At 46.1% G+C, this 15,026-nt stretch overlaps 1 protein-coding gene across 5 annotated transcripts in view; it reads left to right on the forward strand.

The window, feature by feature from the left end:
• Positions 1–15,026, forward strand: part of PTPRG (protein tyrosine phosphatase receptor type G) — a 718,545-nt gene that overhangs the window by 633,515 nt on the left and 70,004 nt on the right. For 4 of the 5 annotated variants that reach the window (XM_079114373.1, XM_079114369.1, XM_079114371.1 and 1 more), the window contains one exon: positions 12,748–12,880. In XM_079114373.1, coding sequence (XP_078970499.1) covers positions 12,748–12,880 — 133 coding nt within the window. The remainder of the gene's footprint in view (positions 1–12,747; positions 12,881–15,026) is intronic. The other variant, XM_079114370.1, reaches the window with a different exon arrangement.

Consider the following 15,026-nt stretch of genomic DNA (forward strand, 5'->3'; position numbering starts at 1 on the left):
ACTACAAGATGTTTAGCAACAATTTTTTTTTGCATCTAAGCTGTTGTGGAGTTATAGGAGTGCAAAAAAAAAAGGCAACTGGTAAATATTTATTTGCTTTTGCACTTGTAAACATTAAAATTCATCTAAAGCTGAGATCTCGTATGTTAAGATACAACTTAGAATAAATTTTCATGTTTTGAATTACTTTCCTCTTAAAGCTGGTATGAACTAATTTTTCAAAGTAGGGGTCTCCTATGGGTGTTGCTCAGTTTGTTGCAGCTTTAGGGAGAGGTGCACAGGAGCCCCTCATGGAATTGAGTGAAGGAAATATGGACCACTTGTGAATCTGTTCCTTTAGAACATGATTTTCCCTCCAGGGATTGCCGTGCGTGAGAAAGTTAAATTTCTTGCTCTTGAAGATATTAAAGAAAAAAATAAGGAGTACCCACTGTATACCTGGCACTGGACTAGGCACTGGGACTAGAACCTAGATGAAGACAGACTTCTCTTCTATTAGGGTTTATATTCTATTGGGGGAGCTTGAGACTATTCCAATAAACAAATGCATGACTTTTAAATAGTGTTAATTGCTGAAGTCAGGGAGAGGGACAGTGTAGCCCTGAGTTACCAAGGATGACTTTTGAGCAGAGGACCAAGTGGTGAGGAGGAGCTAGCCATGTAGGGATCCACAGAAGAGCATTCTAGACTGCAGGTACAACCGGTGTAGGGACCCTAAAGTGGGCATGATCATAGAGGAGGTGAAGAGTGAGTTCAGAAGCTGGTAGAACTCTGATACAGAAGGGGTTCACTGGCCATGCTGAGGATTGACTGTACTTGAAATGGGAAACCAATGGTAGATTCCATCTCATTAACTTTTTTGAAAGACCACTTGGGTCTGTGCGTGGAAATCATACAGGGGAGTCCTGGTTAAGAGACAGTGGTGACATGACTAGGACCAGCCAGTGTCTTTTCTCCCAAGACAACAGGTGGACTTGGAACTGATCTTGGAGCTTGTGTGGTTCAATCTCTCGACTAAGGACTCGGGCAGATAGTGTCCTCAACCTGTTTCTCATAAACCTTTCTTTGACCATAACTCTTGAAAAATATGGCTGCTGAGAGCTTGGGTTGGGAGTATTCACAGCTGAAGAAGCTGGGGGGAGGGGGTGGAGTCCTGGATTGCTCCAGGTGGGCAGCAATGAATTCTTGCCACTGGAATCAGATTCTGGACTCCAGGGAAAGGGGAGAAAAAATGAGGGGGTCAACCTTGGGGATTCCCAGCTCCAGGTATGGGGCTGTGCATCTCCAGCTCCAGCTCTTCAGGTATTAGCGAGCATCTTGGGAAGAGTGACTTTTGGAATCCAATCAGCTTAGCTCAGTCGCTTATTCACCCCATGTCTTCATCTGATGTAATTTGGAGATTATAGTAGCCCATTGGTACAAAAGGTGTTGTGGATAAACAGTCACCTTCTTTTTGGTAACAAGGAAGGAGGGGCTCTTAGCAGGAACAATGGCAACTTTGAGGCGTCCCCCTGCATGTCTGGGTGTGTATGTGTGTGTGTTTAGTTCTTTTTGGTACTAGGAATTGAACCCAGGGGCATTAAACCACTGAACCACATCTCCTGCCTTTTTTTTTTTTTTTTTTTTTTTTTTTTTAATTTTGTGGCAGGGTCCCACTGCTTAGGACCTCACCAAATTGCTGCTGCTGGCTTTGAACTTGTGATCCTCTTGCCTCAGCCTCCTGAGCCCCTGGGATTACAGGCATGTGCCACTGTGTCTGGCACAACATGTCTTTTTTTCCAGTCATCTATGGACATTGAAGAGCGTTCCAAGACTGGTCCCCAGTTAACTAACATTAAAAATGACCTCCAAGAACAACCATCCATCCTGGGCACTGGTAAATCAGAGCTTCTCCATCCCAATGTGAAGCTCTACTTCCTCCTAAAGCCAAAGAGTGCTTCCTTCAGAATTTCAGGCAATTTGAATTTGAAAGTGGTGGCAGGGGTTGTTTAAGCCAAAGGTGGGCAGACTTTTCCAGCAAATACCAGAGAGTAAATATTTGCAGCTTTGTCGTAGGTGTTGGTTGCAACCACTCAGTACTGACAGCATCCACAGACCAGACATCTATAAGTAGATGTGATTGGAGGCCAGTAAACTTTGTCTACAAAAAACAGGCAGTGGGCCTGATATGGTCCATGATCTGTCTTTTGCTGGTCTCTGGTTTAAGCAGAAATATGTGTGTGCCTGTTTTTTAATAAAGGATGTAACTTGAGGACAAAAATGGCAAGCCTGCTTATTAGGTCCATGATACCCACAGTCTCACTACATCTCCACCCACCGTCCCCATCCTGTCTGCTATCTGCCTCCACCCACTTGATGTTTGTTATTTTCAACTAAAATAATGGTCACTTCAATTTAGTGATAATTTATCTGAAAGACTTTGGAAATGCATTTGTTTGAGTCAGTTGCACACTTAAATTTTCTTCACATTAACTAAAACAATTATTTGAATTAATATTTTTATAAGTATCTCCAAAAGACTTGTTTATATTCTTTTGATAACTGATAACATCTTTTAAGATCTGAGTAGTAGCTTTAGCCTATCCTCTGGGGAGAAGAGGAGGGGACTCCTTCAATGGATAGGTGACAAAGTTTGGCACCTACAGAAATAGGCAATTTCAGTGAAAGAAAAGGAGCAGGTGTTAAGCACTAAGGAGTGGTGAGGCCTGCAGCATCTAGAGAACACATGCTTTTTCTGAGGAGGGTCTTCTCAGCAGTGCACACCTGTAATCCCAGCAGTTTGGGAGGCTGAGGCAGGAGGATTACAAGTTTGAGGCTAGTGTGGACAATTTAGTAAGACCCTGTCTCAAAATAAAATATAAAAAGGGCTGGGGATGAGGCTCAGTGGTTAAGTACCCCTGGGTTCAATTCCTGGTACCAAAAAATAAATGCATAAAAAGAGTGCTTTCTCACTTCCATCTTATTCTTCCTTGATCTGATCCTGGTAGTCAGAAATCCAGATTTTATTGCAGAATCCCCCAATTTTAAGTGACTTCAAATCTCAGAAACATTCATTTTGTTTTGTTTTGGGTTTTTGTTTTTTTCACATGTGCCAAACAAAAACACATCCCTGGACCAGGTAGGAACCACCAGTGCTCAACTTTGATTGTAGCGGTGACTATTATAGTTTGCCTCACTTCGGATGCCTGTATGAGTGCCAGCAATTATCCGCTGTCCTCTCATCAACCTTTTTTGAACATCTATTTAGTGCAAAGCCCTCAGCCGGATGTGTGCTGCATGGAAATCCAGCATATGGTCCCTCCTCAGGAGTCCCTGCCTGAATATGGAGGCAGACTCAAAACCCATCTGATGCAGTACTGTGTTCTTGGGTTGGCATGGGGCTGTGGCGAGCCCTAGCAAAACATTCAGAGAGCACACAGTCTACAGACTCCTCATTTTGTACTAGGATTTGTCTATCTTTGTTTGCTTAAATGAAGGAAACTCTTAGATTAAATTTGGTTCAGAACTACAGCGTATAAACACTCTTTCATGGATGGTTTACCAACCACTTCTTCTGGTCAGCCCCAGGCAAATGCGAAAGGGATGGTTCAGGTCAGGTCAGCAAACTGCAGCCCACAGGGCAAATCTAGCCCATGGCCTACTTTTGTATGGTGCATGAGTTAGGAAGGGAGAGATGGACAGAGATCCTGGCTGCTATTCTTTGAGCCAGATGGAAGGGCACTGAGCTCCATCTACCTGCTTCTTTGGGGAAAACCCAAGCTATCTCTTTGGAGACCTCAAGATTTAAGGAACCCAATTTGAGAACTTTTGATTACAAAAGAGAACATCATCCTCAGTTAATGTGCATTTCCTGCTCACTTTGCCTGTGCCAAAGGCCAACTATAGGTGTCACATATCCTATAGCAATTCCTCGTGGGCTGTACTGTCATTATTACTATCACTCCAGTGAGGAAAGCAAGGCTCAGCAGGATAATAAGCATGCCCAGGCCACACAGCACAGGTGAGACAGGACCGGAGCATGGGTCTGACTCCACGGTGCAGGGGAATCAACCCCACCCTGTGTTGCTTCCTTTTTTGCTTTGACACTAGTTTACAGAATGAGTGACACAATATGATTTCAAATGAAACATTGACTATTTTAATGTGTATTTCAAAAAAAGCTGAGTTTTCCATATACAGCAAAGGTTCTGTGATTTTTTTCCCTTTACCCCAGGGACATTTGGCAGTATCTGGAAAATGTTTTGGTTGTCATGACTGAGGAGGAGGGCCACTGGCCTCTGGTGGATAAAGGACAGGGATGCTGCTAAATGTCATAGAGCACAGAGGACAGCACCATGCCACCTAATTATCAGGTCCAAAATGATAGTAGTGCTGAAGTTAGCATTAATGTAAAGTTTTTGACCTATAGTATTAATATAAGGTTTCCTTTTGAAGAAAAGTTGGGGGAGGGGGGAAAGAGTCATTAATTTACAGTCAAAAGTCAGTCCCAGTGCATGTTTATAGACATAGGGCAGAAATCATGAATATGGCACCCAGCTTGTTGAGAGCAATGTAGTATATGTTATTTAAAATAAATTACAGCAGGCACATGTATGGACTTCCAGAAGTCGTTTTCAGCCAAGCCTAGCTATATTGGTCAGATTCTGTTTTGGGGAGATGTTTTCCTTAGAATTCTGCTTGCCCCTTCTTTGGGCTGTTATTTTGCTAGGCATGATGGGAGGTATCGGCCTGAAGCATCTTAAAGAGATTATTCAACTGCCAAGTATGGTTTAATTTCTTTTTATAAATGATGTGGGTCCTTGGAAGTTTCCTTTTCTCAAAGTGATCATTGAACTAGGATGGATTGTGCATTTCTTGGTGTGGAAAACTGAGGAGACTGGATTCAGAAATTTGGATTGTGGAGGAGAGTGCATTTGATATTCCAAGGCTGCTTCTGTCTGTGACTAATTTCAGAACCACATGATGCTGCAATCGAGCACCCACTGATGGTACCAGTTGTCAGTGGTGGCAGTCTGGTGGGTTAAGGACCAGCTTTGCTTGTTAGACTTGGAATTAATTTTAGGAATTCTCAAAACCCTCACTTTTCCAACATCTCATTGAAATAGAGATGACAGGCTGTCACTTGGTTATCTAGGTCTGTGGGAAATGGTGATGGAGCCTTGCTCAGGACAACTATCGACTCTGATAAGGGGAAACAAATAGTGGCTCTAGTCTAGCTCACATGTGGAAATGGGAGTGAGCACTGTTTCTCTGCAGTAGTGGCTCATGGTTTATAGTTTGCATATGAGGTACACCCCCCCCCCCCAAATTTCTGTGTTAATGCAGAAATAGTCAGAGGTAAAATGATTGGATTGTGAGAATTGGAACCTAATCAATCCATCCTAGTTTGAATGAATTAACTGGGTGGTAACTGTGGGCAGGTGGGGTGTGGTTGGAGGAGGTGGGTTACTGGGGATGTGCCCTGGAAGGGTTCAGTTCATCTTTACCCTCTCAGTGCTTCCTGGCTGCCACAAGTAGAGCAGCTTCCTTGGCCATGCCCTTCTGCCATGATGTTCTGCCTTAACCTTGGGCCCAGGGTAATGGAGTGAGCAACTATGGATTGAACCTCTGGAACTGTGAGCCCCAAACAAACTTTTCTGATCAGATATTTTGGTCACTGCAACAAAAAGCTGACTTATGCATATCTCCAGAAAAAATATAAAGGCAAACCTTGGAGCCCTGGTAAAACCTCAGCTGCTTCATCACTTCGTACTTGTTGAATGGCGTCCATTCAAATAATTGGTAAAAATGTGGAGAAATGGGAACTCTCTGTGCTAATGGGAAGGTAGAAATGGTATATCTGCTCTGGAAAGCAGTACAGCAGTCCCTCAAAAAATTGAAAATATAATGGCTATGTGATCCAGCAACTCCACTTGTGGGCATAGAGACCCAGAATGATTGACAGCAGAGTCTCAAAGAGATATCTGCACATCTAGGTCCATATTTGTCTACACAATGGCCAAGAGGTGGAAGTGACCATTGATGCATGAGTGGATAAATAAAATGTGGTTGTGTATACGTCCAGTAGAATATGATCCTCCCTGTAAATGGAAATTCCATCACATGCTGCAGCATGGATTGGATGAGCTTGAGAACATTATGGAAAGTGAAATAAAGCCAGTTGCAAAAAGACAAATCCTGTACCACTCCACTACCATAAGGTACCTAGATTCATTGAACTCATGGAATTAGTGTAGAATGATGTTTGGCAGAGGCTGGGGGAAGGGAAAATGGAGCGTTGTTCAGTGGATATAGTGTCAGTTCTATAAAATGAAGTTGCCAAACAATATACTTGACACTACTACACTGTATACTTAAAAGTGGTTAAGATGGCAAATTTGATGTTATGTGGGTTTCTTTCTTTTTTTTCTTTAATTGGGGATTGAACTCGGGTGCACTTAACCACTGGGCCACATCCCTAGCCCTTGTTTTATATTTTATTTATTTAGAGATAGGGTTTCACTGAGTTGCTCAGGGCCTCGTTAAGTTGCTGAGGCTGACTTTGAACTTGCAATCCTCCTGCTTCAGCCTCCTGAGCCACTGGAATTAGAGGCATGCACCGTTGTGCTCAGATATTTTTTTTTTTTTTTAATTATAATTGAACAAAGCAGCAACCACCCTCATTTCTAGTGGGTGGCTATTAATGAAGGTGCTACTGAGAACAAATGTGACATTGCCTGGGATACAAGCAGACTGAAGATTCAGGAGTGTGCAAATCGTCCTTCTCTTTATGTCTCTGACATAGAAACATGCTTTTCCCTACTCATGACAGTGCCCTCTCAGATCCAGGCTATTTTTATCCCTGACAACATAGAGGTCCTTGCTCCATAGCTGAGGCTGGGCCCTTAGCGCAGGGCAGGAGGCGATTCAGTGGGTCCATCTCGTGCATCACCGCCGGTAGCATTGATAGTACATTGTACTCCGTTTTTATTTGCTTCTACTGGGATGAGAGCCAAGCCAGTAAAAGGCAAACAACATTAATTCAGTGATGACATATGCCACTGAAAACTGTTTTTCTTTTCTCTCTTTAAAAAAATTAAAAAAAAAAAAAAAAAGCAGAATGGAGGTCTGCTTGGTCCTGCCGGATGCTGGAGTGGAAACGGGGAGAAGGAAAGGCTTTGGGGAGGTCATGAAACCTTCCCTGCCTCCCTCCTGCATGTGCTCAGGGAGAGATGCTTAGTGTTCTGCTTCAAATTTTTGGAAGACATTTCTGAAGCAGGTTTATTCTCTTGAGTCCTGGCCTTGGGGACCTCCCATCTTGCAACCTCCTAGTGACCATTATTGCACACCCTGTCCTTGGGTGGAGTAGTTGGTATCAATTACCAATGGCAACCCATTTCCCCCTTCGATCCTTGTGCACTGATCAGTGAGATGCAGGCCTGGAGAGAGTATGGAAAAGGTCCACATTCATTGAGGAGAATGCACCTCGTTGTGGGCAGAGGAACAGCGTGGTTAATTTCTAATTGGTAGAAACATAAAATCTCTTCAAAAATAAATTGAAGTGCTTTGTGCAGAAACAGCCTCTTGTGTTGAGCCAAATTAGAGATGTCAAGGTCAAGGTCAGGAGTTTATTAAGCCATGATGTTTACTTTTTTATCTTAAGGCCTTTTTAAAAGACCTAAGTTAGTGTTGTTCTGGTGAGGTTGCTGAGATGTACTTTAGAGTCAGATATTTTGAGAGCGAGGGAGACTATATTCATATAGTTTTCATTCCACTGTCATTGTAAGTCTTTTAGTTTTTCTTAGTGAACTGTTGATTTCTTAATGTGCTTTATTTATAAGTTAAACTTTATCATAAGCGTGTTAACAGGGTTTGGTGTTATCTGCAGTTGCAGGCATCCACCAGGGTCTTGAATTCATCCCTGCAGATAAGGGAGGATGCCTCTAGTATCTTCTGGTCTCTGGAGGGGTTGGTGTGGGGTGGTGGGTCCAGGGTGGGGCTGCAGCGAGTGCTGCATTTCTAGTAGTTCTCAGTGGTTCGCTGACTTATCAGGGCCACAGACCAAGCTACGCAGCGAGACAAGGGTCTTTCTGAAGAGTAGCAAGAAGCGTGGTGTGGTCTTGTCTCAGGGCAAACCTGGAGATGCTAGCTTTTTACCAGCCAGGCGGCCCCTGTGCTCCCGGCCCACTCATCTGAAGTTCTTATGACTGTCACTTATGCACTTGGCGTTTACAGGGAGGAGTCAGATGCCATAGACACCCAGTGAACGCCGCCATCTGCCTGTCACCATGCTAGGATGTTGGTGAGGAAGAGAGTAGTGATGGTGGCAGTGGTATGATGATCATGCTGCTGCAGATCATGGGGGTGATGGGGGTGATGACAGTCACAACAGCTTATATTAGCCAGGAACTGGCAAGTGCCAGGAAACCTTCTGAGTGTTCTATACATACTATCTCAATCCTCACGCCACCACAGTCACTAGGCAGTATTATTATTTCCTTTTGCAGAGGAGGAAACTAAGGCACAGAGAGGGCAGGCCACTTACCTAGAATTGCACAGCTAGTGGGAGGCAGAGCTATATTATGTTCTGAACACAGATGGCAATCAGCCCTGCTCAGGCGACCTGCAGTAAGAAAAGGACAGTTACGACTGTGATGTGTACAGTCAGAGCAGCATGAGACGATGGTGACGATGGTACATACTTACCCTTTGCCCAACACCCTCCTAAGCATTCTTTGAGCATCTTCTCATTGAATTTTCTCAATTAAAAGAAATAGGTCCCTTTTTCTTTTTAATGTTATCATACTTTTATGACTTTATTTTTAAGTGGTGCTGCAGGCCGAACCCAGTGCTTCACACATGCTAGACAAACACTCTACCACTGAGTCACAACCCCAGGCCCAGAAATAGGTTATTTTAATCCCATTTTATAGATGACAAACTCCAGACCCAGGCTGGTTTAAGTTATAGGTCAGAGGTCACACAAAGTGGCAGAGCCAGGGTTTGTGTGATCTCAATTTTCCTGAGCTCTCCAGAGATAGCACAGACTGAGGGTGACACCCAAGTCAGGACTGAGGGGTCATTAAGAGCTTCCAGGGACCAGAGGGAAAAGGCATTCCTGGCCTTTTCCCTCTGGGGCAAAGGCAGAAGTGGGACTGTGGCCCAGCATGGTCACCAACGCAGGTGGGTGTGGCTGGAACGCAGCAGGTGGGGCTGGAGATGAGGCCAGGGTGGGATGGTAGGCCTTGCTTTCCAGAGACTCAGGTCCTCCTGAGATCACATGGAGCTCCTCAAGAGAGTGACAGGAGCAGATTATGATAATAGGTCACCTGGAAATGGAGTCCAATTCCAGGCCCCTGTCACAATGAATGCAAAACAGTGCTATGAATGTGGAAACAAAATCGGCTTCATCGTGTCCCATGTGGAAAGCCAGCAGCACCCGTAATTTGCTCTGGCCTTTATCTCAAAGACCTGAGCAAATCCAGCTGCCTGCCACGAGGCAGGGTCAAAATCCAACCATCAGACAGGAGGATCGCAAGTTCAAAGCCAGCCTCAGCAACTTAGCAAGGCCCTAAGCAACTCAGCAAGACCCTGTCTCTAAATAAAATATAAAAAGGGGGTGCCATGTGGCTCAGTGGTTAAGCACCCCTGGTTTCAATTCCTGTTATCTAAAATCTAAAAAAAAAAAAATGTTTTCAGAACCATTTCCTCAAGTTGCTCGCACTGCAAATTGTTGCCAACCCGAGGTCTCCCCTGCAGACACTGCCATATGGGGATTGTCCCCAGTGGGATTTCAGACAGCATTAAACCTGCCTACCCGTACCCTCCCCAAAAGTGAAATGTTAGATAAATGACAATGGTGAAGCACAAGTTTGAGCTCAGCTCCGACCCAGACTGGCTGTGAGTTCAAGTCTACATGTTCCTTTTCTTCTCTGACAACAAGGGGTCCCTATTGATGGTGACAGTCTTTCCTCTGTCCTGGACCTCTCCTGAGAATCTGATGAAAGCTTTGAATGCTCACTTTGTGGAGGAGGAGGGAACAGGCGTAAGTGCCAACTCAGAGAGGGATGTGCGGGTCCAGGGACAGTGTAATATGCCACTGATCCTCACGACCAGGTCGCCATCCCGAAGCTCCTCATGAGGCTAAGAAATTCTGGACTGGTCTTACTGCTTTTAGGATGGCCAAAATGCCATGGGGCTGATATGTTCAATGGCTGGAAATTGTGTGCAGGATGATCTGGGCCAAGAGTCCTTTTCAGTGGTTCAGGGTGTAAAAGAGGGAGTTTCCGTTCTGCCTCCACCAAGCAGTAGCACAGGCAGGAATCCTCTGTAAGGAGTCCCCTTGCACCCGAGGGCTTCCCAGGGTAGATACTGAGCTAATTGGACATGTGACTTATGCTGTCAACCCTCCTGACATTTTTTTTTTTCCATTATCAGGACCTCCAGGTCTTGGAGATGCCCCCATCACCAGCCAGATAATTGCCTGTCTGTGCTGACCCCTACTGGGGCCCCACAAAATTATTCCCATTTGCAACTCTGGTTCCTCTGGTCGGTCACCATGACTTTGCAATAAAAACATTTAAGTGGAGCCATGTGTCACCCCAGCTTCATACCCTGCAGGGCCTTCTGCCTCCCTTGGGGCTAAAATCAGTTCCCTACAAGGCCCTGACCGATCTGGCTGCTAGGTCTCCATCTCGATTCCCCTCCTCCTACTTGCCCTCCCAGAACACACACCCCTATTCCCCGACACTTAAGCCAGCTAGCATCCTTCAGATCGCGCCTAACTTCCTGAAGCCCTGCATGCATACAGTTTTCCTTTGGCCTCTTGTGCTTCCCCTGGGCACACACTCATTGTGTTCAGGTTTGGTTCAGAGGCAAACCCCCTCTTTAAGTGACATCTACCCCATGGACATAGGGGTGCCTCTGGGTGAGTATAGCACCATGACTAACAAACAGCAGGAGTCTGGCAAAAATGGGTGCTGGGTGTGGTGGTGCAGACCTGTAATCTCAGCAGCTTGGGAGGCTGAGGCAGAGGATCATGAGTTCAAAGCCAGCCTCAGCAACTTAGCAAGGCCCTGAGCAACTCAGCAAGACCCTCTCTAAATAAGTAACTTTTTTAAAAAAAGAACTGGGGATGTGGCTCAGTGGTTAAGCACCTCTGGGTTCAATACCTGACACCAAAAAAAAAAAAAGTTTCCAGTGAAAAAATGGTGCTGACATGGACAGGCATTAGTTCATTTATAAAGGCACTCTTGAGTAAGATACCCCTGGATGATTTGTAATCAGTGTGCTTCACCCACCTACCCCTATCTTCTTACCTGTAAATGGGGCCCACCTGAAACCACGAAGGTGTTGGATATAAAGTAAACTACAGAAACCCTGGGGAAATCACTGTAATGCATCTCTCTGTGACTCAGGAGTCTTGCCTCTTTAAGTCTCTGCATCTGATGCCAATTTCTTTCCTGCTCAGCCCACCTTCTCTCCCTTGGAAACCCAGCCTGATTAGCAGCACATTTAGTCCATCCTGCAGAGGGACACTGTGGGCCAGCAGAGTGCTGGCCTCATTTTTGCAGAGCAGGTGGAATCTTTGCTGAGCCCAAGTCAGCCGGCAGCCAGCTTTGGGTTCCTCAGGGGGCTTCTCCCTGCGGATTATGGTTAACCTTTGCTTCCTGGTTAACCTTTGCTACCTCATCACCTGCCTATGGGGGTGGGCTCTGGGCCTCTGTGCTGACCTTCACCCCAACACCTGGCCACTTCCAGGCACCCGCCCCACCTTTGAAAAGGACAGGTTCCTGCCGAGGCTCCTGGAGAGGGGAAGGAGCTGCCTGGGTAACAGGTATCTGTTGACCAGGGAGAATCCTGAACCAGTTCTTGAACTTTCCCCACGAACCCAAGGTTGTGGCTGCTACTTAGAGATGGTCCTGTGCTGCGAGCCGTCGGAGTTGTGCCTTTCCATCTTTGCTTGTACCGAAGCTTTTGGAAGGAACGGGGGTAGGTGCCAGAATTGAAGGAAATGTTGGAGAACCAGATCTGAGGAAAAACAGGAGTGCTGGGATCTGGGCGGTGGGAATCAACAGGCCGAAACATCCAGGTGCCCCAGCCGGGGGGTGCCGTTGTTCAGCCTTTGTCACTTGTGAAATTCCAGGGCCAGAGTGCCACACCTATCCTTGGTCAGGAGACTGGGCAGACCCACATTTATGTGGATGTCCCACCAAGGCTGTTAAGATGGGGTGGTTTCCCAAAACAATCCAGGTATAGTCACTGTAGGAAGGTGAAGTGAACAGGAGGTCAGCAGGGATAGGTGGCCTGCTAGTCCCCGCTGGCTAACTTGGTGACAAGTAGTAAAACCCATGGTGGTGTTCCTCCTTCCTCCGCACTGGGGAACCCGGGGGGCTCTCTGGTGGCTCTTCCCTACCCCTTTCTGGAAACTTAACCACATTTGCATAGTGTATCAGAGTCCCCTCTGTGTTGGTGATGTTCTTTGAGTCCGGCTGGACATCCCCTTCCTCGGCTCCATCAGCAAATCCATCGCTCTGGCTATCAGAGGACGCATCCTGCAGGCGAGGCCGTATTTGGTCTGGGATGGGACAGGAAATGGGGAGAGGTGCAGATTCTCCTCTTGCCACCCGCCTAGCCACAGGGCAAGGCAGAACAAGCCACCCAGTTTTCCAGAAACCAGGCAGGACTGTATGTGGAAATCCTCATCCTGTTCTGGCTTCCCAGCTCTGCTCACCTCTGTCCTCTAACTGGGATGGTTTCTCTTTGCAGCAGAAAAGAACACCTCAGGAATGATCAGCCGCCCTTCTCCAGGGAGGATGGAGTGGATCATCCCTCTGATTGTGGTGTCAGCCTTGACCTTCGTGTGCCTCATCCTCCTCATTGCTGTCCTCGTTTACTGGAGGTGAGTGACCCAGAGGGCTCCTGCAGCACGGTGTGGGGTGGGCACTGGCCAGGTGTCCTTCACTGGGAGGAGAAGCCCGGGACCCTCCCCATTCAGAAAATTGAGACAGCTGGGGTATTTCTAGTGTTTCCACCTGGGAGATCCTGTTGTCTCTGGAAGACGGTAGAGGCCAGAGCCACTTTTCAGGGGGAGGTATTTATGGTACACTTCTGGGGCTTAGTACCAAAGAGTCAGGGGGATTCCAGTTCAAATCCCAGCTCTGCTGCTTGCTGAATTCAAATCCCATTTCCACTTTAAACTTGAGTTTCTGAACCTGCAAAATGAGTTCGTAAGTTTCATAGTATTTCTGGTTTCTCTGAGACCACACTTTATTTTGCATATCCACCGACTAATTCTTTACCTTAAATTTTTTTTCCTAATAACTTCTTGCTGAAAATTAAATCAGGGGTGATAGGAAAATATTCAGTGGGCACTTAACACATGAGATAAAAATGGTGGCAGATTATAAGCCAGCCTTCCGTTGCTGTTACCTTTGAAGTGATTTCCAGTGTATCCTTGTGGAGCCAGATTGCAACCTGTGTCGAAGTTCTGGGTTTTTAGATGTATAGTCTCAGCTAATTCAGCTGAGTCAGGCTGGCCCACTTGGCACCTCTCGGATGACTACAGGCAGCTTCTGCCCTTGATCTTAAAAGCTTCACCAGTGATAAACAGGTGTCATATCTTCATCCCTCCCTCTTTTTTGCATTCATTCAGTTAATTTTGAGCCCATTCCACGTGCCAGCTAGTCTTTAGGTCCTGGTGATACAAAAGAGAGCCAAACATAAATCTTTGCTCTCATGGAGCTTCCATTTTAGTGGAAAAGACAGGCGACAAACCACGCGCAAATAATTAAAACATCCAGTTCCTGAGCTGCTAAGGGCAAAATGGAGAAAACTCAATCAGGAAAGGAGGGGGCATGCTGGGGTGCAGACTGAGTGTGCAGAGTGGTCAAGGAAAGTCTTACTGGCCAGTGACACCTGAGGGAAGATTTAAACAAGGAGACCAAATGGGCTCCATCTGGAGCACATTCCGAGCAGAGGAAACAAGTGCAAAGGCCCTAAGGCAGAAGCATGACTGGCATGATGCAGGAGTACCCAGGAGGTGTACCTTGCTGGAGCACTCAAGTTCAGAGGGAGAATGGTAGAAGAGGGTGTCGGGAAGAGACAAGGCAGAGGAGGAGTGGGTCATGGGAGGCTTGTGGGCCCTTGTTAATATCGACCTTGACATAAGCGTGGTTTGGTATAGAAGGGTTCCAACTTCAGGATTGCTTGGGTGCTGTGCTAAACGTAGTTTGAAGAGGAGCCAGGGAGAAGCAGAGTCCATCAGGAAGGGAAGGAAATGGCTGGGACTTGGGTGAGATTGTGCAGGTGGTGTGTAGCAACTGCAGATAGATATATCTTGAAAGTGGATTCAACAGAATATTCTGACAGAGTGGCTGTGTGTTCTGGGGTCTGTTCTCAATCGCTGAGAGCAGGAGGGCAAGGAAAGGATCCTTTCAGACCTCCGCAGGTATCCAACAATAACTACAGGGCTATTAGTGCTAGATTATGAAGTGCATGATGTTTAGGGTGAACACAGGAAGACCAGACTCGCCTCCCTGTCACCCCTTCTCCAGCAAATAGTAATTTGCTAACAAATATTTGTCTGGAGCCTGCTAGTAAATTGGAGGCTGCTAGTGCATCCAGCTGAGCATGGAAAGTTAGAGATCTGCATGCCGGTCTCTCCCACAGCGCTCTGTGCCACAAGTGACCCCCATTTAGCAATTTGAGCGTAAAGAAGCACCTTGTACACAGGAGTTCTAGCAAATTCTTCAGAACTGTTTCTGATCAGCCCACCTTGGGTCTTCTGCCCACTTCCTGAGCAGATCACTGGGGCCAAGGAGGACCATGAACCTAGTGACCAAACAGGTCCAAAATCCATGTTTACTGTACCTTTTTCAGTATGGCTATGGACATGGCTAAGACGGGTTTACAACCCTACTGCTAAGGTATGCTTTACCCTTGGAAAACAACTGTTGGTATTCCTGAAAATCTGAGTTAAAATGGGCAATAATTAACGACTCCTGCCTGAAATATTTTTATAATGTGTGTGTGCGCACGTATGTGTA

Source organism: Sciurus vulgaris (genome assembly GCF_902686455.1).
Source record: "Sciurus vulgaris genome assembly, chromosome: 16".
NCBI lineage: Eukaryota > Metazoa > Chordata > Mammalia > Rodentia > Sciuridae > Sciurus > Sciurus vulgaris.